Source organism: Strix uralensis, chromosome 21 (genome assembly GCF_047716275.1).
Source record: "Strix uralensis isolate ZFMK-TIS-50842 chromosome 21, bStrUra1, whole genome shotgun sequence".
NCBI classification, from domain to species: Eukaryota; Metazoa; Chordata; class Aves; order Strigiformes; family Strigidae; genus Strix; species Strix uralensis.
The window spans coordinates 3607624-3634447 of NC_133992.1; the positions used below are offsets into that span (position 1 = coordinate 3607624).

Sequence of the window (26824 nt, forward strand, 5' to 3'; positions counted from 1 at the left end):
CACAAGAAAACAAATTGGTATTTACATATACCCAGGAAGAAAAGCTTTGGTTCCAGTGATGCTTCTTTTGAATAGGAAAATTTTTCATACTCTGGCTACAGCTTCCCTTCTCCACTGTGATCATAACACTGTATTTGTATGGCTCAGGTCCTGATTCTTTAGCTAACACCCTGGGACAAGTCAAGTAACAGTCAGGAAAATGAAAAACGTCCATGATTTCATTGATGCTAATTGAAAGCCATAAGTATTAGACTAACCGGATAACTTCAGCATTGGTACCCCAACAACAGTCCCCAGAGAAGAGCTCCTGCTTCTGCTTTGTGTGAGAATCTCTAGAATTGGTGACAAAACCCCACCTTCTGTGTCAGTCACACCAGCCTTCCACCAGAGAAAATTTGGTGCATATACTATGAAAATTCAGGTTCCTAGTAAAGAAGACACAATGTGCTGGCTGACTTCATGGTATTAGAGAAATGTAAGCCGGGTGGGACTAGAAGAGATGGCAGTTCTCCCCACAGTGAGGTGGGACATAGCACCTGTAGTAAACTGGGTGGAGAGGGTCTCGCTCTTCTGCGTGTCCTTCAGCGCGTGGACACTCAGTGTATACTCAGTTGCAGGTCGAAGGCCCTTCAGGTCATACTCCACAGTGTTTCCTGATACCATTTGAGTAACTTCTGGTTCTAAGAAGAAAACACAGAAGAGAACAGGTCCCGGCTTTATTCAGACATGTCAGGATGTACTCACCTCTACGCTCCACTCAGTGATATTATTACTCTCTGGGAGCAAGCGTAAAATAGTAAAAGCCCAGAGCTCATGTCTCTGTTTACACCTACACTGAACCTGAATTAACGCCAGAGTCCTTTATCTAAAAGTATTAGCACTCTCTAGTGTTCATATGAATTATAACACCATCTTTTCTTTTCAAGAATCTCAGTTATCTCTGCTCGTGTCTGAAATGCAAACGCTTAACTAAAATGATCATCTTTAAAATGCTTCCAGCAAGGCATCTCCTTCAAATAACAGCCCCCTGCCATCCTCCTGGCGTCACATTGCTGCACCTATTTCTGAGCATCTCTTGAGAGCTGTAATGCTGTCAGCTCCCTGATCCATCACCAATTCTTCTTACCATCCTCAGAAGCATAGGAGACAACGTAATTATCCACAGCAGCAATTGCTGGCTGCCAGGTTGCCAGAGCCTCAGAGTCTGTGATGTTCACCACTACTAGGCCTGATGGGCTGTCCAGAGCTGAAAGCAAAAGAATAACAGATTGAAGGAATCTGACAAACATTCTCAGATCTGTGCAATGCTCTGTTGTAAATATGTGATATAAAATGTGCAAACACTGCTGTTTGATGCAGCTGTTATGATCCCCTTTGGAATAGTGGAGCTCTGCAGAAAAGACGTCAGTGCCTATAAAGAGACATCAAATGCCTCCACTGGAAAGGGAGGTCAATGCGTGAAAAGATTAAATGCTGGGAACAGACATAACTAACTATGTTCTCAGATCAGTCTTGATATCATCAATCTTAACAGCTCTGTCAGAGCTGACATTTTTCTCTCAACACTCTCAAATCTGGACTGCTTTTTGGAGCAAACTCAGGAGACAGAGCTGGGAAAAATAACTAATGTGATGGCAACTGATAGCCACTGTGACCTTCCACCAGCTTCTCTGCAAGTTTAAATATAAATCAATCAAACAGCCAGCCAACCATCCAAAGTCCCCACACGTCCTGCCTTGCTTCCTCATGGGATTCTATTTTGCACATAGTTTTATGCTCTTCCTGAATTGGGATAGATATCTGCCTCCAGTACACCTGGAACTGGTTATACATTTCATGTTATCATCCAATCCTCATCATCTTGTTTCGTGCCTCAGTTCTCTGAATATTTGTCAGCCCCCCCAAAAAAGTGAATGAATGAGACTGCAGAGTGGGGTCAGCAGGGGCATAGTGGACCCTCATTTTCTGCAGGGATATTTAAATCTATATTGAAGAAAAAACAGAAGAGAGAATGTTTTTCTGCTTAGGATACAGTCTGGAACTTGTGAGATGTGGCGTTTGGGTCCACAACAGAAACTGGTCTGGACTGTTCAGCTGAGCTGCCCTTTGCTCCCTCATCTGTAAAATGGTATTAATTAAACCTTTGAGGTTTTTTCTGATGGATTAGGACTATAAGTACATGAATTGTCTCTGTCTCACTGCAGTTTGGTTCAGCACTTAGCAAACGGGAGCCTTACAAGTTCTATACTCACCTGAAATACAAAGACATAAAGAAAGAGTGGGCAAAAAACTTCCTACAGTTTGTGTGGACAGCAAAAATGGGATCTCAGTGGCTCTTCAGCTCCAGTTCCCAAGTCTCTCCTACAGCACAGACAATACATTTGAAAACCTGCTATTTCCTCTTTATATATTACCTGTTTTCAGAGTGCCAGAGACAGGTTCACTTTCTTCAAAGCCTTTCACAGAGATGATACTGACATTGTAGTCTACACCTGGGACTAACTTCACCAACTTGGTCCTTGTCTTGCTTCCATCGACTGTAACAACATTTGGAGTACCTAGGATGAAGCCAAATGCCAAGGATTAGTGACACAATACTCCAGTAAATGCTTGGAGGATGTGTTTTAAGTTAAAGACATTATGACCAAAATGGACATACTTGCACAGGAGGAGGTGAATTTTCCCCAGTTAGTTACAATCACCAATGTCAAAGGGCAGCCTCAGGAAAAAGTATTGTTGCCATGACACCTAAATCTAAGACATTGGTTTATATTTATTCCTAGTGGTATGCCAACAGTAAGAAAAATTAACATTTCTGTTGAGAAAAAATATAATTTAACAAACAAAATGTAAGGTGAAAACAGAGAACTCTCTACATGGAAGTTCATACACTTGTGAGGATGCAGTTTAGACCTGCTTTGTTTCTGGCAAGGGCTGGAAGTTTGTCCTTCACCCATCTCATTTCAAATAGATATAGTATATATTATTTTAAGAGGTGCTGCATGTGTGGGTGAGGATTTAGGGCACATATTTGTTTCAAATTCTGTGTTTATTCTAGGAAAGCACTTAGACAAGTGCCTAACTTTATGACTGTGGGTTACTCCTTTTCTTCTGTGGGACCACTATATATTTAATATATAGTGCATGTGTGCTTACATACTATATTTTCTAAAGACCTATATCTTTACTTGTCTTAGTCAATAGCATGTCTTTTATGGTCTGACATTTGTAGTGTTTGCTCTTTAGCTGTTTCCTTTCAGAGATATCCCTAAATTATGCTAAAAATCTGTTTAAGTATAGGAAGTTTTCTAAGCCGAACACTAAAACAGAGATATAATGGATGGAATGAAACAACATTAGGGAGTACTAAGAAAAATCACTACCTTGGAAAACTATTATAACCATGGATTACGATTATTATTTCCAAGTGTCATCTTTTCAAATATGCTTAGCTCATAAAGTCCCTACAAAATAATGAGACGGTTTGGAAATAAATCCCTACTTAGGAGGGTCAGCGGGAACAGAGATTGTTGTGAAAGTGGACCTATTAGGGGTACAACCATTGCCACATCTAGCTCTGAGCTCTCTTACAAGTCATCCATGGGACGTGGGACACTATGTTCCAACAGAGATTGGCTACTGGGACCATGTAGGCACACCCACATTCCTGGTCTGCGGTTTGAAAAAAAAGATGATCTGTGCAAGATCATCTGGAAGGATCACTAAGAGATGGATATCAGCACAGCAAACCCTTTCTGCTCTCCTTTTTACCATCTTCGTCCCTCTCCCTCCTTGCAGTTACTCACCTCCTGTGATAGGGACGTAGGAGATCCGGTAGCTCTCCACGCGGGTGCGAGGAGGTGTCCAGCTGACTGTTGCGGAGTTTTCCGTGATGTCAGAGAAAGTAATTCCCTTGGGAGATCCAACAACTGTCAGTGGAGACCAGAGAACAAACACACCACATAGAAAGAAAAGGTAAATCATTTGTTTATGAGTCTTTAGTGCTGGAACACTGATTTGTCTTACCCCTCTATCCCAAGAGCTGATGTTATCGATATTCTGTCCTAAACAACACTAATGCTGGGAGTACCAAACGTTAATGGTTTTATTACATACTGACAGCAACAATCTATTTGGTCTAAATTTTCCTTTTTCAGTAACATTATGGTAGTGCATAGCTTAAAAAATACCCCAGACGTATATCTACATATCATGTACACAGAAGAAACAGACATTTTAGTGTTATAGAAAAGTATGGAGGAATACTTACAGGAATACTATTCTATTACCCAGGAGTCATTGTATTTACCATTTTTTTCTACCCCACTTTCACTTGGATGATTTTTAGTTTTTTCATTGAGTCTTGAAGCTCTACCTGTGATACACAGCAACGGCAGCCCTTAGCAATGAAGAGATCTCTCTTTCTGAGCATAAAGTTTCTATTATAGGATGCCTAAAAAAGACCTGGACTCAGTTATCCAAGTTCATCAAGGGTCCGCCCTCTCAAGCACTGACTGCCTGTAAGTTCCTTGGCTTCAAACTAGAAGTGACAAGATTTTCTTCTTGGGATTTCTATCTGAGACCATGGTTTTTCTTAGGTACATTCAAGTACATCCATCCAGAAGACATCCAAGTACACCCATTATGAGGAGGGTTCCACTGCAGCTCTTTGTCATAAAATCCAGCCTTTCCCTGTATAAACCTGAGCACTACATTTACCCATATAAATTAGATCAGTAAGCTGGGCAAACAAAGCCCAAGTTTTGCCAAAATCACCCAATCTTAAAATGCAAACCAACATGTGTCTGAAACATTCCAGTTTAAGGCCTAATTAAGCTACTGCAAAACAAACATAGAAAGAGCTTCTGGAAGAACATGGTAAAGAGACCTGCCACTACAAAGTTACACTGAGCATCTCACTTCCAATTTGCTTTTTTGACTGTAACCAAAACAACCCTGACATGTGTTAACAAAATAATCAGCTCACAGAGAGTAGGCCATTAGCACAAAGAGAAGAGATACCAAACATCAGCCACCTTAAGAGCGATGGAGACAGGCTGAGTGCAGGGGAAGGGGGGCAAGAGGAGAAAAAAAGTGACTGTGCTTGAAATAGCTTGGAAAGAACGTGTCTGCGGGAAAGAAGTCAGAGGGCTGTTTGTTCCATGTGTCCCCAAAGCTCTAGCAGCAATGCACTAAATCAACTGAAAGGCAAGGAAAGAAAAACAACTGAGCTCTCCAGAGAAATGTAAATTATTTCTCTGGAGCTCACTAGACATGTTGGGTTTGTGGGGTTTGCTTACATAGAAAAGCCAAAGAAAGAATGAAAAGAAAGATAATGAAGAAAGAAAAGTGGAGTTGGTAAAGCTACATCGCACACAAAGTTTCTACTGATTTAGGAAGGAAACAGAAGAGCATAAGAAAACCTGGGAGAGAGAGAAGTGAAAATCACATTGATTTTGTTTCACATTGTAGGTGCTCTTAGTGACTGGTGAAAAGTACTAGTGATAACTCTAGAGACCAAAGAGGTGGACCAGCACTCAGTTTTCATACACACAGGGAATTTCAGCCTTTCACAGAAAATAAAGTACAAAATCTATCCCTCTTGGACTTTTCTGTGCACACTTCCATGGGATTCATGTGCACACTTCCATGGGATTCATGCTTGTTTTCTGTACCAGGTGGACTGCTGCATAACAAAGAGTAGTAAGAAGAGTCTTGACTACGTGGGAGTTTCACATCCCCCACTACCCCAATTGCGGCTACTTTCCTGGGAGCAAACCTGGCAAAGAAAGTGTAATGGACCATCAGAGCAAGAATCAGTCCTGAAATGTGTCCCAGAGATGTAAGAGACCGGTACCTTTGAGCATAGGGAAATAAAAAAGGAGCAAATGAAACCATCTTCTTGAGCTACCTGAAAGCCAAAATTAAGCAGGCATAAAACACAACCAGCGTGCTTTGGTCTTGTCACTCATAAAAAACCTCAGTTTATCTGTTGGGCAGATACAGGTAATTGCCATTATCTTTCAGCATCATTCCCCATTAGTTGTATGAGAGACAGATGAGATTTCCTGTGAGGCTGCTAAAGCACCCATGGTACTTGAGTAGCTGCTATTCTTTGGGGATTTTTTTGCTAAAAAAATTTGTTCTTTCATTACTGACTAACAGTGAATACGGTCACTGGCTTTCTTCTCCGAAGCAACAGGAAACATCAAATTGCATTCAGCAAGTATAAAGAGCATGTGAAGTGTTTTGTGATCCTCTCAGATGAAAAATGGTCTCACAGTGTGGTGAAACACCGTTAGAAGAAGAGGAAAGTAGCAGCATGAGACTCACACTTCCTACCAGGGATATTAAGTGGCACACAACTGTGTTGTGGTCCACCAGTAAGGGCTGAATTGCACCTTCACAGACATTATACAGATTAATTTCCAAAAGATACCAACTGTCCTTCTCAAAGCAACAGTGGACAAACTCCCTTGTGCCATCTTAATTAGACACTGCAGGTCTGTATGATGCTACTTCACACTACAGTGATTTCACAATTAATGTTTTCTATCACAGCAGAATTGATGAGGGTAAAATGACAAACAGACAAATGCAGAGAGTAGGGAGAGTGGGTACCATCATCACCCCAAACAGGATAACCTTTTAACAGCATTATCATCAGCGGTTCTGGGGAAAAACTATGGCTGTTCACTTGTACATACAAGTAAATAACAGAGGAAGAACTACTTGTGATGGGTGTGGGAAGATACAATTTTATCGTCAACTCCCATGCCCAGCAGTTTCACACCACATTTCTGGTGTGATGGGAGCAAGGAAGAATATCTCAGCCTGCGGGCAAGTTACCAGCTGCAGGACCAGCGCAAGCTACATGGAGAAAATGGCAAATGCCAGTCCTGTTCCTACTCATTCTTCCCTCATCCAAAGTCCATGGCTGTCACTAGATCAAATGCCTTGCTGACTTCTTAAAAGAGCAAGAAGGAAAGGAAACCACAGAGGAGGAGGCAGCAAAAGGTGAACACTGCAAGATCCTTCCTCCCCTCCTTTCTCACAGCAGGTGGGTGGTTTGCTGTACAAAGAGAAACGGTCAGACCCTCAGAGAGGATTGCTTGGCAGTGCTCCAACCAGATTCCTTCAACTGCACCAATTACACCATTTGTGGACCTGATCCCCGAAGACTGCATTTGTGTATAGACAGGTACGTGCCCAGGGAGGGAAGAAGGGGGAAGCTGTGGGTGATGAATACAGAGAAGGGTCTTCAGTCTAGATTATTTTACTGCCTTCATTTCCATGTTAGTGTTTGGTTTTGGTTTGCTGGTCTGTTTGCTATCTTTGTCCCAGCTGTTATTTTCTATCTATCTCCTCTACTAAAGACTGTCTAGCTAATTTATTCCTTGCTCGCTTGTATCTTGTACAGGGGCCAGAATAAAGCAAGGCTGAATATAAGCCTGAGCTACCCCCTTCAGGGATAGAAATGTTTCTTTGCAATCAGACTAGAAATGCTATAAATATACATGTGTTTCTCTAATAATCAACTCCTAAATAAGAAACTAGTGAGATGCCTTGGTGGCCCCAGCTACCCAAAGTGGTGTGTAACCTGCAGTTCGAATTATTTAGCTGGATTTCTGTGGCTCCAGCTCTGTTATCAATTATCCATGGGCTATTTACATCTGACAAACATCTTTTGGGCTATTTGCTTCAGTAGGTGACATGTGCTAAATCTCCCTGAAAGAACTGAATAAGAACGTAGTCATGAGGAAAATGATAACTCTTAGTGGTTTACCATAAATATCCTGGAAGTCAGTGAAAATGGGGACATGCTGCTAACAAGTGCAGTTGACTTTAAACATCCCTCTCCATTATGAGTCAATCCGCATGAGGCTGGAGAAAGGTGGCTCGTGATGGATGCATGTTCTGCTTCATGTAAATGTCTGGGTGAGTGTATATATGCCCTTGCTGTTTATTCAAGGGACGTGATGGCAGTCAGTGGAACTGGTCAGAAATGTGCCTTTCCATGCTAACAACTGCCACCACAGACATTAAGGTGAATCATGAGGCCATGCTATTTCAGGAAAGGCTGTTCAATTCTGTGTTATTGTTGTCCCTTTTCTGTGTGTTGTCTGGAGTGCACTGCTACGGCTGAGCAAATGCCTCTTTTATGAATTTCTGTTGGCTTCCTCACACACTGAGTTTACCTGTTCCCTTCTTGTAACCCTTCTCCCGGATTTAGATTGATTCAAAATTATGATCTTTTCATGTCAGTGAGCTCAACATTTTTAAAAGAGAGAATTTGGGTTAAAGGACATTGCTTCATTTGCTTTAGATCTAAATATGTTTCAAAATGAAACCATGATGTTGGTGGAAAAAGATTGAAAAGCTTCGTTCAAAAGTGCTGAAATGAAATGCTTCAAATTATAAACCTTTTTTTTTGTTTAAATTAATCTCAGGAATTCAACTTAAGCCTCTAGAGCTTTTTACTTGACTAATATCTGCTTTTATTTTCATAGAAAATTAATATAAGAAAAAATATTCCAGTTATAAATAGCAAAAACTTCCTTCTTCTCCCTGGCACTGAGAAAATGAGGCTGTGTTTTGGTGGAGATTTTTCAGAAACATATATAGGTTTAGGATAACTTCAGACAGCAGACATTTGTAGTTATGTTTACAATGTTTCTTCATTAGTGTGATACTATGAAGGGCAAGAACTCTAGCTTTGTGGAATTGGTATGCTGCAACTGAGGATTAAGGCCTTGGTATTTTTAAAATGAAATGGCATGAATTGGCAGTCATACCTGTGTGTTTTCTTCTGGATGATTTTACCTGGGTAAGTCACTAAGCTGATTTACATCAGAATTTTTGACACACAATAATAAGAATATAAAGCAATTTCTGCTGAGGGAGTTCAAAGCTTTGATTTTGCAAGAAACTCAGGTTTATTTTGAATTATCGAGCACGTGTTGCTCCTGGTAAAATCAGTGTAAGTTAATGGTGCTTTGCTGATCAAGCCATAAACAAACTTCTCAATAGCTCTGGTAAATTAATTTTGTCATACCTCTTTTCTAGAGAGGTAAATTATTGTGGAGTATATGTAATTACTCCTAGAAAATGACTGAAAAAGGCTGATACAGGGACAATATTTCTTGGCTCTCAAAGCCAGTGCTTTAATTGCTAGACTCCGCTGCTTAATTCCAGATCATGAAAGTAATTAAATAAAACCACGTTAAATAGACAGTGATAAAGCTAAGGAATCTGAGATGGTTGATTATAAGTAACTACACCTCACTGAACCAGTAACATGGATAAGGGACATGCAGGAGACAGTTCAAACACTTCAGTAACAGCCCAAGCTGGCTATGAAAAGGAGAGATGCTGAAAAAAACAGGCATGAACATGTTACGTGTTTCCTACTGCAAAGACAATACCTGTGGTTGCTACTGCATTTATGGGCTGAGAACGTCGTCCACTGCTAACTCCGTAGAGCTCGATTTCATATTCAGTACCCTCTTTCAGCCCTGTTATATCCTGGGTGCGCTCATGGCCTGGCACTATTAGTTCCAGTGGATCAGATTTCCTTTTGGTATCCCTGATTTTTAGAACAAAACTGTCGAAAACCCCATCATCTGCAGTCCAGGACAGACGGAAGCCATCTGGAGTAGCATCTGAAACCAGAAGGTTGTCGACCTCGGGTTCTGCCTCTAAAAATGGAGAAGATAGTAGTAGGGAAAAGAAATGACTTTTTAAACAGTTCATTAGAGACCTGTCTGAGGTCTGGTTAGAGCATACTGCAAGAATCCAACCACAGTTCAAAGAAAGGGAAACAATCTGCCAGCTATTGAAAAAAAAAAAAAAAAATTAGCATTATACACATACTGAAGAAGATATATGTGAGTGTGTGCAGGCCCATTCAAACTTTCACTCCTTAATAGCAAATCCACTGCATGGACATACACCATTTGCCTCTGACATGCAAAGTTACACATGCTAACAGTAAGTTTGATGTGCATTTCTCCCTTGCTACCTATGTGAAACCTTTATGTACAATAAAAACAAGCTCTTGTTATAGAACCGCAGGCATGCCTGTAATATTGTCAGGTCTCTGTCTGTTAGGAGGACAACACAGAAGCCACTTCAAAGTCTTTCTCTTCATGCAAACCCCTTATTTCATGCACTTCTGGCATCTGTGATGCTTCTGATCAGATGAATCCTTCGTTTCGATATTAAACAAATGCTGAAGCAGCAAAGGGGAACCATGAAAATTCAGATCCCTTAAACAGCACACTTAAATTCAAATGCGAGACCTACTGTCTTTAGTGAAAGAACCCATTCAAGAGGATCCAGGAGCTGTAAGTTATTAATTGCCTGCAAAATATCTTTAGCTCAGTATGGTCAGGCATCATTACCTACAGAAATGCTACTGGAGTGGTTACTTACAGCATCTCCAATGCACTTCTTTTTCTGCAGAAAGACATTCCTATTTATTTTCTCATGAACCTCCAATCAGTAAGCCCCAGCTTTACTGCTGCATAGACAGCAATGTACAGATAAGACTTGGTGGTTATGGGGCTAGAGAATCAGTCTGCAGTGATTTTTCAAGAAGGCTCAAGTGCTGCTGGAAAATGGCCGCTATGATGAGGTTGAAAACGTGAGCTAAGTTTTTCTGGAGAGAGATGCCAACTTTATTGGTGGCAATGATCACGCGCGATGGTCTTTGGGTACTACCCACAGAGAGAGTGAAAGAAAGGAGACCATGGGCAAGAAATCCATGACTCTTCTTGAAGGTCCTGACAGGTGGTAAGTTGGAGAATGTTGATGTGCCCAGCAGCTGTTAACAAGACGAGCTCCCGCATGCAGCCATTTTTCTTTAAAGACTTCGGTTAGAAGTACCTGCATGACCATACCAGAAACTTTCACCCCTCAACCCACGTCATGCGCCTCTACAGGATCCCTCGTAAAGACAAAAGGGAAACATCAAGTTAAAAGGAACAGAATTTCATTGCTGAACCTATCAATCATGAGGAGTTATTGTGTAGCCACGATGCAGAAAAGGATGCAAAAGCCAAAGTTTGCTTTGCAAATGGATTGCAAGAAACATCTTCCATGTGAGAAGAAAAGCAAGAAAGAAAGGGTGGAAGAGAACAAATTGTTCACATTAAAATACCTGTAACAGCCACAGTGCTCAGGGGCTTTGTTTGGTGCCCCTTGGCAAAACCATAAAGCATAACCTCATAGCCAATGCCAGTAATAAGGCCTTTAAGCTTCAGTTGCCGCTGGGCTCCCGTAAGGAGGAACTCCTGTGGGTCCAGCAGCTTGCCAGAATCCACCACGACTACTAGAAAGTTGTCAAAGGCATTCTCCGATGCCATCCACGACACTGTGAACCCATAAGGGTTAATATCAGAGACAGTTAGGTTTTCCAGTGGGGGCATGGCCTCTAAAAGAAGGGAAGGTGCAAAAACACACAAAAAAAGAAGCGAAAAACATTGCAAATTAGAAAGTGTCACAGATTCCACCAAACATAAATCACATTTTTCCCCAAAGTATGGATTTAATAGAAGTGCATAGTTAGGACCACAAGACTAAGACTTTCAACAGAGCCTCCAGAAGTTAGGTGCTCAGTTCTCAATTTTCACCAAGGGTGTCTCAGCACCTCATCTCACAAGCTCCATTGAAATCCCTTCCAAGCTCACTGTGTAAGTACATTTCCTCTGTTACACATGCACTGTAAGACAGTTATAACCAAAACTTTTAGAAATGCTATGCATAAAGCTTTCACCTCCTTCCACTTGTCTCCACCACCAATGCTTCAGGGACAAGCCTCAACTTTGCATTCACAATTCCTATATTTTGCTTCTTTACTTCTCTACTTCACATGAATATCTCCAGCTTTTCTTTTCAATGTGGAGGGGTCAGAGATGCCAGAAGGACTGACAGAAGCAGGATATTTATCAGTCAGGGTCATAGCCAGTGCAAATACTAAATACTTGCAAGACTGTTTTTTGTGGGGCATAGGAGAGAAGCCAGAGTTTGCACTGGCTAAGGGCAGGGGCCAATGACTACAGAACAGAGTAATAGTCTGTCCAAAGAGCTTCACAGGCAGCTGCTAGTGTGGTATGTTGACAACTTAAAGAAATTCCAGTGAGGGGTCTTTTTTTTTTCACATCAGCATGACATTTGTCAAAGTTTAGAGGCTGAGGATCAAATCCTCAAAACTTTCCCACCAAGTCTTTGAAAAAAAAGGCCAAATTTCCACAAGATAGTTCCTCAGTGTATTTTGCTTCACTCAAAATCTGACAAGTCAAATAGCAAGATCAGCTGGCTCTGTGAAGCCGTGGCATTGATCTTGGATCCCAGGCATTACTAGTATTTCTCTAAACTATTTGTCAAACCTTGCTTTGGCTCAGGAGCTAACTCAGCTGGTCTTCCAATCACTCAAATTCCACTCACTTGTAAGAAAATACCCGTTAGTTAAACACAAAACTTTCTCCGGAAAGGGTTCGGGGCTTGGTTTTGACATTTCACAACTGCTGAAATTGATGTTCTATTAGAATTTGACATAAAAATTCCCTCTTAAAGTTTTATAATTTGGAAGTCCTTACATTTTGATGTTTACACATTTGGGTGCCAGAAATTCAACTCAGATTTACTCAATTTGGAAACATTTCTGTAGCTTACTTGGTTTTAACTAATCAACCCCAAAGATTCACATTTTGGTTTAGTTTCCTGGAGGATGGATAAACAAATTAAGAGCCCAAAATGCTGAAATTATTTTCCTGGGATAGGTGTTAAGTGACACCAACACTCTAAATGCAGCAGGTTTATGTGAACTGCTGGCACATCCTTCTGCTGTGTGGAGAGTGCCACATGTTTACCCTGCTGTGGGAAGCTTCCACTCAAAATACCAATGTCCATGGTTTATTTTCAAAAAGCAAGCATTTGTGCTCTGGTGGAGCAAAAGAGCAGGGGTTTTGAAAGCAGTTTCTCACTTCTGACTATGTGACTGAATGTTATCAGGGGGCATGTAACAATTTGCCTTAAGGAAAATGATCATGGACATTGTCTTTTACAGAACTGGCAGCCCAGATGCTGTGAGAGATGCTGCTATTGCAACTGGTGTTGCCACTGCATGTTAAGGAAGAGAGGAAAAAGCCTCAGTTTCTCCATTAATCCTATTTAGGGTGTCCATACATCTATGTGACAAGCCCTTGTAGCACATACTGGCCACATAATACAGAGGGTGAGCTCTGTGGCATTTATTTGATCATCTAGAAGGCATAGGATATACAACTGATCCCAGTCAAAATCTGGCCAAAATATTCAGACATAAGTGCTGTGTTGAAGGGACATTAGAGGACAAGAGGTGTCCTAAAATCCAGTCCCCTCTGGATCCTTCAGATGTAACTACTGAGTATTTGGCAATTTTTCCCTTCAAACTTCAGGAGTTAAGAAAGATTATTAGACATGGGAGAAAGACTCCAGAGGGCTCTTAACTCACTTTAAACTAGTAATCCTAGAAATATTTTTTAAGGTCAACATGACTAGTCTGACCCATCCCTGCACTAAGTTTGCAAACAAAACCATTGCTGCTGGACAAGATATTCAGTGCTGTAGAGAGTCTTTTTTTTAATCCATGCTGGAATATGTATTTTTATAAGTCAATACATAGACTCCAAACCTTTAAGCAGGTACCTGTCATGACAAAAGCAGTGAGAGGCTCTGTGTGAACACCTGCATTGGTGGTCCCCTTAATGTTAATGTCATAGCCAGTGTAATCTAGCAGGCCTGAGATGTGAGCGCTGCGAGCACCTCCTGACACCGTAAGCTCCTGGGGTTCATGTGCTGCATAGGAATCTCTAATGTGTATAACAAACTTGGCAAAAGGCCCATCTCTTGTGGTCCATGAGAGGTTGAAGCTGTCGGGGGTAACGTTTGTGAGTGTGAGCGTGCCCAGCTGTGGCTCAGCCTCTGAAGGAGAAAGGAACACAGGTGAAGAGACAGCGTTACTCCTGGGGGCTGGGGGTATTAGCAATGGGGGTTTATAGACGCTTAAAGATAAGGCTGAACGTTTTAACTTTGTTAAGTGATTGAAGAAAAAAAAGGAGCATAGCAAGAGCTATTTTGTAAGGTTTTGGAAAGAAGCCACTGAAATTAGTGCTGACTTTTAATTTATTTTTTCATTCAATTTTCTTAAATAAACTCAATCTTCCTAATGAAATGTGGGCCTGATTTAGAGAGGCACCAACAGCGTACAGTCCTGTGGTAAAACCATACTCTGCACTAGGAATTTGATAGGAATACAAACCCACAGCAATTCCAAAGTAGATAAAGTAGGATTCAGGCAGGAATTAGGTAAGTCCAAAACAGACATCCTTGAAATCCTAGTTCAGCTTCTGTTTAGTGTTTCTGTTGCCTGGAGTTGTAGATACTTTTGTTTTGGACCCTGAAGTTTATGAAGTTTATTATGAAGTTTATCACTAACAGTGATTATCTCAGCACTAATCTCAGGCCAAAACCTTCCTGGATTCCACAGATAAGGTGTTCCTCATCCTCTGATTAGGCACAATCAGGGAATATCTACTACAGACTCAACAAAAAAACCCACAACACTGCTGTTGCTCTTCTTTCTGACTGTTCAGTGGTCAGGGAACTTCCTTAAGAAGCAAAGACTTTCCTTTTCTGCTAAAGGAAATTCAAAATCACATCTCTCCCCTGCCAGGGGAGAAACTTGGCCTTCAGACTATAGGAGGTGGGAGCTCTTTAAGCATCCTGTTTTAAAGCTATTCCATTTAGCATAAAATCATTAAAAATTCATTAGAGCACAGGGAGAGCACAAACATGGCCTGTCCATCAGGTGGTCAGAGAATCCTGTGTCTGCTCTCAGGGTTGATTTTCTACTATTCCTCTTGCCAGGGAATAGAGGTCACAGGTCACAAAGATCATCTAGCCTTGTGTTTCTCAATGTTTTTCATTGAGTATAAACCAAGAACACCTTGGGAAATGCAGCCAGTGAAATACAGGAAAATAACTATGGAATGATTCATGCTGGGAGAAAAGTAGGAAAGATGTATCCCACTGACAAAAAGAACAGTGAAAGAAAGAAATCCTTTTCTTAACTAAAGCCTGAACTGCTGCAAGATGTTCCAACTTTTGTTCCCGTCCCTCATTGCAAGAATTTTAAATAATAGTCCACCACCTTCTTGAGAATTGCCTAGGAACAGGTGAATCCAAGTGGCCCCAATTAAGGACACATGCTGTTGTCATGCTGTCAACCAGTGACCGTCAATGCCTTCATGGCTGACAGTGAAGATGTCACCATGTAAGCATGGTACTTCTGAAGACAGGGGAGAAGATGAGAAAATATCCACAAAGCAAACAGGCTTGGGTGGAGAACCCAGGGAAACCGAGTGTGGAGCCATCAGCCCCGCATGCAGGTCAGAGAGGACAAACTGATCCTTTCCAACCTCATCCTGAAATGGCCACATTCCTTCACATGCCACTTGCATCCAGTCAGACATGTTCATATGATGACACCCAGACTCCAAAGAACACTACATGCAAAATAATTTGAAATTATCTCTTCAGGCAAGCCTTAGTGATCTCCCGCTATCCTGGAATCACCATCACCATAGGAAAAGCTCTGACATCCAGTGAAACAAGACAGGTCTTAGAGACTCAAAGGTAGCAATGCAAGTGACAGAGTGGTGGGCTGACCATCAAGAAAGGGTGAACTTGCTTTTTGAGCCCTGCTCTCTGCTGGGAACACATAAAAATACTAGGCAGAGAAGAACATCAGAACCAGCACAAGGTGGTCAGACCACTCCATGCAGTTTTGGCTGGTCATTTAGCATGCTGCATGAAACGCCCACAAGAGATGCAAATGTCTTGAAAGACATTGGCTTTTAAGAACGAAGAACCAAAATGACATGCAGGTGCCTCTCCAGGCTGATAAAGACATGAAAGCCTCCCACCCACAACAAAGCGAGTGAGGGTGGGATGAACATGAACTTCATTCCAGATCAAGTGCAAAAATACTCTCAAAAATATTAACCATCTGGAGCAAGTCAATTATATATACACAGAACTTGCACATAAGTGTATATATAAGAAAACCAATCATGGTTTACTACTGGCTCCCTTAATGCTGGGGGCACTTTTTCAGCCTTTTCCATTGTCTCAGATCTCTCTTTTCTGAGCGCTCTCAAGCCCAGCATATTTCAGCCTCCCCTTATAGCGATCTCCCTCTAATTTACCAAAGGAACGATGATGAGTTGGAGCCATGTTTTAGAGCAGTTCGGTGGACAGCAAAAGAAAGAAGATAAAAAAGCAAACCTGGAAGGTGAAACAGTGAAATACCTGTGGTTGCCAGTGCTGTCAAGGTCTGACCACCTTGCCCATCAATTACACCATGGAGCTGAACAGTGTAATTAGTGGCAGCTTTGAGGTTGGTGACTACATAGTGCCGGGAGGCCCCTGGCACTGTGTACACCAGGGAGTCCAAAGGGAAGTCAGAATTTCTGACTTCTAGAATAAAGTGGTCAAAGGCATTGTCCTGTGCTTCCCACGTGAGTGACATGCTGTCTGAGGTAGCATTTGATACAGTGAGTTTGCTAAGGAGAGGTTCCTCTACTACGGGAAGAAAAACAAATGGAAATGTATTGCAATTATTAAAACCCAAAGCAACAAAATAAAATAATATAGAAGTTCGAATTCCCATGAGCCACAGGTCATGAAGATCATCTAGCCTTGTGTTTCTCAATGTTTTTCATACCACCACCCCTGCAATCACCCTGCCCATGTTACCCATGATTCGGTGATTCATAATCTACTGATGCTAGAAACTGCAATTCTGTAATATCTGATCACTGAAATTTGATATTCTACTTAATGTCATTGACCACATTAATCTATTGCTATGATAAATTGCTATGACAATTTTTCCTAAGATCATGTCAGCAGGCAAAATTTGGTAGAGATATTAAATGATCACAACACGAGCTATTACATGCCTACTATGAGAATCACCTTCTGCTTCTGTAGTCTAGTCCTCTCCTTTCACTTTCATACTGTAATTGGCTAGAGCACATCAAACATTTGGCAACCTCGTCTTGTCTGGAAAAACTGACAACTGTAAAACGTCGAGATGTGCAATGTGCCAACAACTAAATGCCTACCTATTTCTTTCACCAACATCAAGTCAAATGGACTCTTTCAATCTCTCACCCAATGTAAACTGAATTCTGAAGTTGAATTCAAACAATGCATCTGCCTTGTAGGAGTCTGCTGTCACAGAAATGTCCCTGAAATATATTTAGAGAATCAGGATAAAAAGTGTATCTAGAAATCAGCTTATCTGAGAAAAATAGTGTCTACTCTATACTGTGTGACAGATGCAAAAACATGTTGCAAGGCTAACATAATGAATCATCTCCCACCTGGTTCTTGGGAAATTTGTTTTGCTTCTCATCTGTGTCAGAGGTTGCCCCAACCTTAACATTCGAGCAAGAGCAAACATTGTGTGAATGAAATCACATCACAATGTGATTGACTGACTTTGTTGGATGGAATGGTGGATTAACATTCACAGTTCAAAATGTCCCCGGCAGGTCTTCCTTAGAAGGTGTCAAACAATGAGGTAGAGGATTTGGTAATGGATAGACTGATGGGGTAGCTGAGGGCAGGGAAAGGGGTACAACCTGTAAGGAAGAGTTAGAAGAAAGGAGAGTTAGCATTGAGGTAGGTTTCATATACCTGTTGTAGCTGCAGCACTTATTGCCTGTGTGCGGAAACCACGAGAGATCCCATAGAGGTAGACAATAAAATCAGTGCTGGGGGAAAGCCCTGAGATATGAGCAGCTCTTGAATTGCCTGAGATGTTGAACTCCATGGGCTCCAGAAACCTGTTAGAATCAATAATTTCAATAGTAAAGACGTCGAAGTCCCCATTGGTGGTTGTCCAAGAAAGGTTGAAGCTTTCAGGAGTAATGTCGGAAACGGTTAGCTCACCAACTTCTGGGTGCGCTCCTGAGGAGGGAAACAACATCGGTCAGAAGGGGACAGCCCTGTACCTCCTCCTGTCAGAAATGCTGTGTTTCTCTCTGCTCATGCTGGCAGCACTCCAATCTGCCATTGGAGAAGAGGGTTTGAGTAAAAGCTTGCTACAAGCAGACAGGTACTAAGAGGAAGAAATCAAATGAAAGAATCTTGAAATGTTAAATAAGAAAAAAAGGAAAAAAAAAAAAGAAAAATAAGCTTTAAAGCTATGGCTATTTCCCTTTACCTCCAGGAGCAGCCATGCAGCTTTGAGGTCTGAGCATGAAAACAGATGCAAAAGAACTTTTCCGAATGCCCCTGGGGCACTTGGAAAAGTCAGCTTCCAGGTTTAGGAGAAGCTAAAGCTAGAGCTATTGCTTTATCCAAAGGAAAAGGTTGTGTTTTGTTTGCTCTTCTACTTTCCCTTTCAGCTTAAGCCTATGAAAGCTGGCATGTAATTTTGGAGCTGGAGCCAAAATGCAAAACAGTGATAGTTGCCTTGGGGTTTCTTCCTCTCTGTAGACATCCCTGATGCGTTACAGGAAGGCTCAGAAAATTCTGACAATTGGAAGCCCCCAGAAGGGAAAATTTTGAAAAGCCGGGTGCTGAGCATGACCCAGAAAGGGAAGGGAAAACCTCAGCAGGGCATCTTCTGCTGTTTTCATTAAGTTAATAAAAAGAGAGCACATTGCATATTTAGGCAGGACACCCATGCTGTCTGTTTTCTTGTTTGTCCCTAGACAGGCTCCTTTGTCTAGCCACATTTGTCTATTTTCAATGGGCAATCTGCTACCAGCTCACACTCAGGACTCTCAAGGCACAGGACTTCTAGCCTGCAGCAGGACACAGCCCAAGGCAAGTGCCTTGTGCCAGACACATTTCTACCTAAGCCAGGCTGCCTAAAGCATTAGTGAAACAAGCAAGCTCTGCTGCGTTTCATGTTTTAATTCTGTTTAGTTCTTATGTGTACTTTTATCCCCTTCTGTTCTGGGCAATATGTGCTTGGGGAAATCAAATATGAGCAAGCTCTGGCTATCTCACAATCACAGGAGGTTGCAAAGGTCTGTAAGGAAGCCCAGAGGCAGCAGATATTGTCTGCAAGAAATTATCTGAAGGAAGAGCACTGGTGCCCCTTTATTGCCAATTACTTCATGCTCTGTTCATTACCAATGATCATGACACCTGGAAGAATCAGTGAGCCATACAGGATAGACGTAAGTATCTACTTACATCTCAGAGTCAAAGCTCATGGTAAGTTCTCATTTAAAACTGCTGTCTTTCACAAGATCAGCCAGAAAATTATTTTTGTGGCGCTTGTTTAGTTTCATGCAACTATCTGATAACGTGGGGCTTGCCTTCCTTCTTTCAGGTCAGTTTTATGCCAGGGTAGTTCTGCTGAATTTGTTCTTCTTGCATTACATCTTTTTGAGACCAATCAGACTGTTTAACAACCTTATGTGTCTTATTATATGATACCACTCTTGGCAGGAGTTCATTTGTGTTCTTTTCTATATGTGAACATATAGAAGGTGTCTGTCCTTGCCCTTGAGTCAGATGCACACACTATACCCCTGAGTTTGTATTTACACAGAAGCTAGTGCATAATTTCAGAGGTAGCTTCTGAAGGGTAAAAACTAAACATACTCTCGGGCTTTGATTATCTGGGCTATAAAGAACAGATTTTTATAATTTTACAAGGCAACCTGGGATTTCCCAAGCATGTACCACAGACAGTTGGGGTTTGCTGTTAGTGTCAACCAGCAGAAAAGTGAGTAAAGGGAACAAAACAAGCCATTCTGAGGTGGAGAAAAAAAAGCATTCCTAAAAGTGAAGGGCTCCATGGGGGCACAGAGACTCTTATTGGAAAGTCTGATCATGAGACATTTCCATGCCAGAGATGTTCAGCCAAGCTTTAATGAGTTCAGTGCACCCCATGCAAAGCCGACCAAGTGAGCAAGCTTTGCCGAGCAGTTGCAATAGCTCTGGCTCACATCCCTGTCTGCGAAGAAAGGGAGCCATGAGACTGGATGAGTGACTTGAAAAGATACCTGTCATGGTTTCAACAGAAAGGGGTTTGGTCCTGTAGCCTTGAATCACACCACGAAGTGTGATGATATAAGGTGTGTTGGCCTTGAGGCCCGTAACACTGATAAAGCGCAGTCCGCCTGGGACTGTGATATTCCGGGTTTCTTCGGGATTGTCAGACTCCTGCACCTGAATGATAAAGTTCTCATAGGCCCCGTCGGCTGCTGTCCAGGTGAGCTGGAAACCATCCCAGCCAGTCTCTGATACCGATAATTTTCCAAGCTCAGGTTCCTCCTCTGAATAAGGACAGAAAGTCAATCAGTTACTCATATTACAGACTAGTGGTGATGTCGTATTATTTAATGATGTTCCGTGCTAATGAATTTCACTCGTAATCAGTGACACAGAGATGCACCCACACACACACATTCACATTCTCAGCTGCCCCAGATAACTTGTAAAGTCTCGTCAGAGATATGGCAAGACAGAACAGTAAGAAAAGAAATGTAATAATAAATAATAACCAGACTAATGATAAAAGACTGCTTACAGAAAACAGCTTATAGACCATCTTACAGCTGCAAGTGTTTTGCCAACATTAAATACAACTCCATATGAGACAAATAAGTATTACTATAACCACTTTACTGCACTATTAACAACTCAGTGTTTGCCTTTCTGAAGTGACTGTGAACACAGCAATAATGCCTGTTGTAAGGGTAGGAAGACACTGAGTTCAGAGGAGCTGACATTCAGATATTTATGCTTTTAATTGTGTCCACGCGAAGGATGCTGCTTATTCTTCCAAACTATTTCTAATCCAAAACAATAAGAAGGGGAAAATTCCTCCATGTTTGCATATCTTCAGTTTAATGGATTTGTGTTCCTTATATTACATTAATCTGTCCACGAAACCTTCCTGGGGGCAGAGAAGCTTGGATTTTCAGAGTTATTGATATTAATCTAAAATTGAAATCTGCATTCACAGAAATCAACATTCTCATAAACCATCACATGGGTGGCCAAGGAAGTTGGGAACCATCAGAGCTAACTCTCTGAAGCTGTTAAATCTGAAAGTTTAGGTCATTTGTTTCAGCAAGAGTAAAGTCCTCTGTTACAGAGGAAACACAGCTGATTCCTTAAAATTAGCAGTCGTATGGAAAAATGACAGAGTAATACCTATTTTTTTTCTACATGGAAAATCTTGCTATGTGATATATCATTGACCTGTGGACTGCGATGACTTTCTAGCACTTCTCTTATACATAAGCATTACAATAAGAACAGTCTATCTGAATAATTCCAATCTGCACGACTAAGTATTTATAAGAGATGAGGCACGAAGGGAAATGGATACGATTTGTCAGTTGTGAACTTCAAGATTTATGCATATTTTAAGGCAGAAGATAAAGGGGCCCTGGAATAAATGAAAATTAGGCTCAGCAACATTACTCTCATAAATCTTCCCCCTGTGAAAACAGAGTACTTATTGTATGACTGCTGCATAGCCTTATATAGGTAGCTGAGGTTATATTTTCAGAGGTTGAGCACCCATAGATCACAGTCAATTATCTTCAGTGAGATTCGCTAATGTATAGTAAATTGCTACTACTCAGGAACACAAAAGTTTTGATGAGCTTTTCCCACCCTGTCAGAAAGGAAGAGATTGTTTATGATATAACACAGTGATGTTAAACAAACAAACAAACAAACAAAAGCATGAATCCAGAGCTGTTTGGCTTTATCAGGAACAGAAATGAGACTCATCGAGGCAAAATATGAATCCTGTCAAAATAGCACTGTTTAGCTGAAAAAGAAAAAGCAGGACAGAAAAGGAACTGGTTGTATCAGAAATAATGATATTTTGGTGGCAACAGAAACAAATAAAACAAACACATTTCCTTAAAATGAAAATATAACTAACCCAAAAGTTACACTAAGGTAAAATCTTTTAAGTAAAAGCTTGATTATAGTAATGCAGTAATCATCACAGCTTAAAAGCAATTTAGATTTCTCTGAAGAGTGCTCAGTTTCATTCACCTCCAAGATGCAGAGTCCCTTTTCCTCCCATTTGTTTCTCATGCATGTCTGAAATGGAAGTGCACCAACCCCATCATGCTTTCTAGGGACCAAGAGATTCTCATACAGAATCATGCACCAGCTGGACTGTTGGAGACCTCCAAAACCCTCATCCATAAAGCATCCAACACATATGACAAAACAATGACTATGTCATGGCAAATGATATCAAGGGATGATGTTTCTTATTTAAAAAAAAAAAAAAAGAGAGAACAAACCATTGAGAGATGAGACTACTCTAGCCTTGTAGTAGGTGTGAAATAATCTGTGTGTTTCTATGTAAATATTTTATCTCATGTTGTTAATTTGGTTTTGGGTGATGGACAGGTACAGTCATTAGTCTTCAGCTAGGCTCTCCAGATATGAACTTATGCACTGGTACTTTGATCATTATTGAACAGACCCCTGTGACTATAGGCCTGTTTCCTCATGAAATTCATGTAATAGGGTTAAGAGGTGGAAGTTTTTGGAAAGGTATACTCCCAATGTGTTACAATCTTTTTTTTTCTCTGACATCACCACTTCCATGCCAATGCTGCAAACTGTAACCTCCTTGCAATCTTTCTTGTGTTTGAACCACAATCCAGATAAATACCTGTAGCATCTTGCTATTTTCATGTGCCTTGTAAATAGCAGATGCATCAATGTCTCTCTGCATGCAGTTTGAAAAGAGAGAATTGATGCTACATCACCTTAAAAGCTGCATGGGGCATTGTCCATGCTGCACCACTCAAGGCTCTCATTCCACAACAATAAGAGTTTTATCCGTGCAAAAGGAAGAAAGAAAAATAACAGCTAAGAAGAAATGCATCACTCACAAAGCCTAGCGTTTCTGCAGTGGAACAGCAGTATGAAAATGAAGTTCTCTATTTCAAAGCAGAAAAGGAACATATGGCTAATGAATCCATAGAAAATACCTGTAGTAGCTAGGGCTTCCAGGGACCAAGAGAGCTGACCTTGAGTGCTTCCATGAAGGTTAATCTGGTATTGTGTGCCAGCTGTGAGATTGGTAATTTCTGTTTCTCGATGATTTCCCGGCAAAAAGATTTCCTGTGTTCTGTTTAAACTGGACAGGTCTTTCAGAGTGATAAAGAACTGATCAAATACCTCATCCTGCGCTGCCCAAGACAGGGTGAAACTATTGAAAGTCCTGTGTGTTATATTAAGGTCATGAAGAGCACCAGTGGCTTCTGAGATGGGAAGGTCAGTGGGCACCGAAAGCAGAGCATGAGAATCAGTGCTGGGGTTTGTTAAATAGCTTAGCTCTGTAGGTGCAGGACTGGTAGGATTAAATGATGTTTCATTGATTGATTCTCCAGGTGTTGTGACTAGATGTGCTGAACAGAAGTAAATTACAAGTTAAAATTTCCTGATAATAAACCCCCAAATATACCAAAAGACAGCTAACATCTGCTACAAAACAGTTTGTGTGCTTTGCATTAAAGAGCTGTAAGAACAGACAAAACAGATGGGTACTTCTTTTTTGGAGACTGAATCCAGGCCATGAGCAAAGGTAGCATCACCAAGCACAGCATGGTTCTCACACAACCACACTAACTAGCAGATCCAGAGCAACAACCATTAAACACAGAGATGAGCTGAAATGCTTCCAGCAGAGAAACAGGCACGTCCTCAGTTGATGTAAATCAGTACACTTTGATTACCTCCAAAGAACTTTGCTAATTTACATCGGTGAGGATTGGAACCCTAAATCTCTCAAACATGCCTTTTATCTTTACTACAGCACATGAGTTATTGCTTCTGATACAAACCATAAGTGGAATGCATGCCAAATACTGCAAACATATCCAAACCCAGACTGAGAAATCAGCCACAGCAGAAGCATGCTAAATCTCATCTTATCCAATCAAAAACAGGCTTGGAGGAGTTATCCATCTGGATACATGCAGAATTTTCAAAAAAGGCAGGGGGGGACACACATCCTTACCTAAAAACTAGGACAGAAAGAACTTGAGCAATCTTTCTTTAAAGAGATCCAAAGGAACGGAAGGGAAAAAGACTTGGCCTTCAACATGCTGAATGATCTGTGAATATATCCTGTAGTACAGTCAGATTCTGAAAATCTGAAAACTGTGGAGATCACAGAGAATGTGTTTCTGATCACAGCTGCAAGGCAACAGGCAGGTGATTTTTCTGACATGCAGAATTATCTCCTCATTAGTGGAAAACCACATCATTTCACACCTCAATGACTTCCTTGCTTTCATGCTCCACTTGCATTCAATTAAGAGAGAGCAAGTCATCTACCACCATCAATCAGATCAGCATTAATACGTACTCAGGATTCAGTATCTGTCTCCAAATTCACACATGTATCAGAAAAAAGTTTTCAGAGGAGAAAGATCAATTAAAAATGTTTTAAAATAAATGCAGAAATGTTATCTTGAAAATATACTCTCAGAACAAATACAGATATAAAACCATTGTGATTTATATTTACATATGTCATTTATATTCCTGATTTAGGTAAGGGCCCTCCTTAAATTACACCAGCACATGATCTGAACCAGGCCTACATATGCTGCAACCTGAAGACACCGTGTTGTCATTACACCAGCATACCTGCAATGGTAACCTCTAGCATAATTCCCTCTTTCTCAGTAAACCAAATGTCAGAACTATTAGCTGACTGCACCAGGGCTACTGAGCTCAGGTAACAAAGCGGGAAGCCATGCAGTGTGGAACCGTTAGCCGCCTGCGACTCTTCGCTGCTTGTGCACAATTAGATGCCAACAAGCTCTTCCCTATTCTGGGAACAGGCAAAAGGCTATGGTATTAAGCAAGTGCACTGGTACTTGTTCAGCCTTAAGGCTGCCTACTTAACATGCGTAGCAGTAGCTGGGCTTTACTGTGGAGTATTTCTGCAGAAGACATGCATAGATAGAGTGAACAGACCAGGGGCAGGAAAGGGCAGCAGTACATTACACAGGTACAGCTCCATGTTGTGGATGGTCACGCTGGGAAACTGCCATGCACCCTGAATTGGAAACTGAGGACGAAACATACAAAAATACAAGGGAAAAAGAAAAAAGAAGTCTGGCATTACGCTCCTGATATACTGAGGATTCGTAAGAAAACCCTGCATAATATTAGTTAAAACTGGCTTCTCATTTTCCCTCATTTTACTTGACCATCCCTACTGACATTTCTCCCAGATTCCTGCCAGTTCTAGTATAACCACACAAGGACTTGGCTACTCTAATGGGAATGGGAAATACAGCAGCAGTTCAACTGTATTACACGACAACTGATGGACCAACCACCTAAGTGGCATTTTAATTCAGAATTTTGCTGTCACAAGTCGATTAATTTTATTGTGCCAACTTTGGCAACTACGTAGGAAGTTGCCATGTACAGCTTGTCTCATTGAGCAGATGTAATTATAAGTAGTTATATTACCTTTGATTTTTTTCAGACTTAATTCTGAATATTACCTTGGGTTTAATGACTTGACTCCACAAATGAATTCATAGATGAGAGTGGTCTACCCTCTACACACATATAAACGCACATATACCCCACATTAAGTTAATGTGTAATGGAGGAATATGTGGCTTTGTGTACAAACAACAGACAGAAAAATGAAAATTATATGAATATATGAAAAATACTCTGATACCACAGACAGTATCAGTGTTCATTGTTTAGCAGATAGAATACTATAACAGATAACAGAAAATTTGGAAAAGAATCAAACTGTAGGATAACAAGATCAACGGAGTTCAAAGACTTGACTTAGCAATTAGAAGAATAGATGGGGAGAAGAGAAAGAGAACTCCAGGAGCCCTAGGTGGGTGGATGACAGCCAGATAGAATGATTCATGGTGGCAAGATGAATGAATAGTAGATGCCAGAGAGCTGAAAGCTATGTAGAAGGGAAACTGGATGGACAACAAACATATGCTCCTTATCAGACTGGAATACTTCAGAATATCGTTCTCTTAGCTAAAATCTTCAAGCTGAATATGGCCTAAATACATCTGTACTGCTGTTGCTAACCTTTTGAGGAGTTCTATTGTAATGCTTAATTGGCAATTTTACTAAAAAGAATGTTAATGTTCTGCCAGGACATTTCCCCAGTTCCTTGGGAGAGAGCAAACAGTATTCTGTATTATTTCTTGCTTCTGTCTCTCAGATTTTATATTATTTGCCAAGAGGGGCTATCAGCCAGTTTCACTGCAGAGCCTCTCATCAGCTCAAGCCGTAAGACATGATGGCCTACCAAGGTATTTGCATTCTTTTCAGACCCCTTTGGCTAAATGGCTTTTCCCTCTCTCAACCAGCTGATTAAACTGGGCTTACAGTGCTTGTGTACCTCTGAATTTCATAAAGAAAGCATTGCAGTATATCACAAGCCAGAAATACTACAGTAGCTACCACTATAAATCCTCATATTGAAGTCAGGTTCCAGGTACTCTCATCTCAGCAGAGGAATCAGCTGAAGAAATGAACAATCTTTAGTGGCAAATTCCCAGTGGTCAGCACTGCAGTTTCCCATTGAACTGGCTCACCTAATCATTCTTCCTAATGTTTCTTTGGGTTTGTATAATAACGGGTGGTGCAATCTAAGACCAGTAGAAGCCAGGAGAGGAAGAGGGACTGACGCACAACACAGACAAGGGTCTTTGGTAAACAGCATAAATCTTCTTAAAAACATTCAACGGAATGG

At 41.0% G+C, this 26824-nt stretch overlaps 2 protein-coding genes across 4 annotated transcripts in view; both read right to left on the bottom strand.

Moving 5' to 3' along the window:
- The window catches only part of LOC141953016 (tenascin), a 74024-nt gene that overhangs the window by 8491 nt on the left and 38709 nt on the right, over positions 1–26824 (bottom strand). The window contains exons 11-17 of one of the 3 annotated variants that reach the window (XM_074891216.1): positions 20079–20351; positions 17749–18021; positions 9426–9698; positions 3807–3929; positions 2415–2558; positions 1127–1246; positions 537–680 (exon numbers count right to left, since the gene is read on the bottom strand). In XM_074891216.1, coding sequence (XP_074747317.1) covers positions 537–680; positions 1127–1246; positions 2415–2558; positions 3807–3929; positions 9426–9698; positions 17749–18021; positions 20079–20351 — 1350 coding nt within the window. The remainder of the gene's footprint in view (positions 1–536; positions 681–1126; positions 1247–2414; positions 2559–3806; positions 3930–9425; positions 9699–17748; positions 18022–20078; positions 20352–26824) is intronic. The other 2 variants (XM_074891217.1, XM_074891218.1) reach the window with 2 other exon arrangements.
- Positions 9807–16804, bottom strand: LOC141953194 (tenascin-like). Its single transcript, XM_074891638.1, has 5 exons — positions 16801–16804; positions 16354–16626; positions 13690–13965; positions 11162–11434; positions 9807–9832 (listed from the first exon to the last, which is right to left on the bottom strand). Exons 1-5 carry the CDS (start codon positions 16802–16804, stop codon positions 9807–9809), a joined length of 852 nt encoding a protein of 283 aa, XP_074747739.1.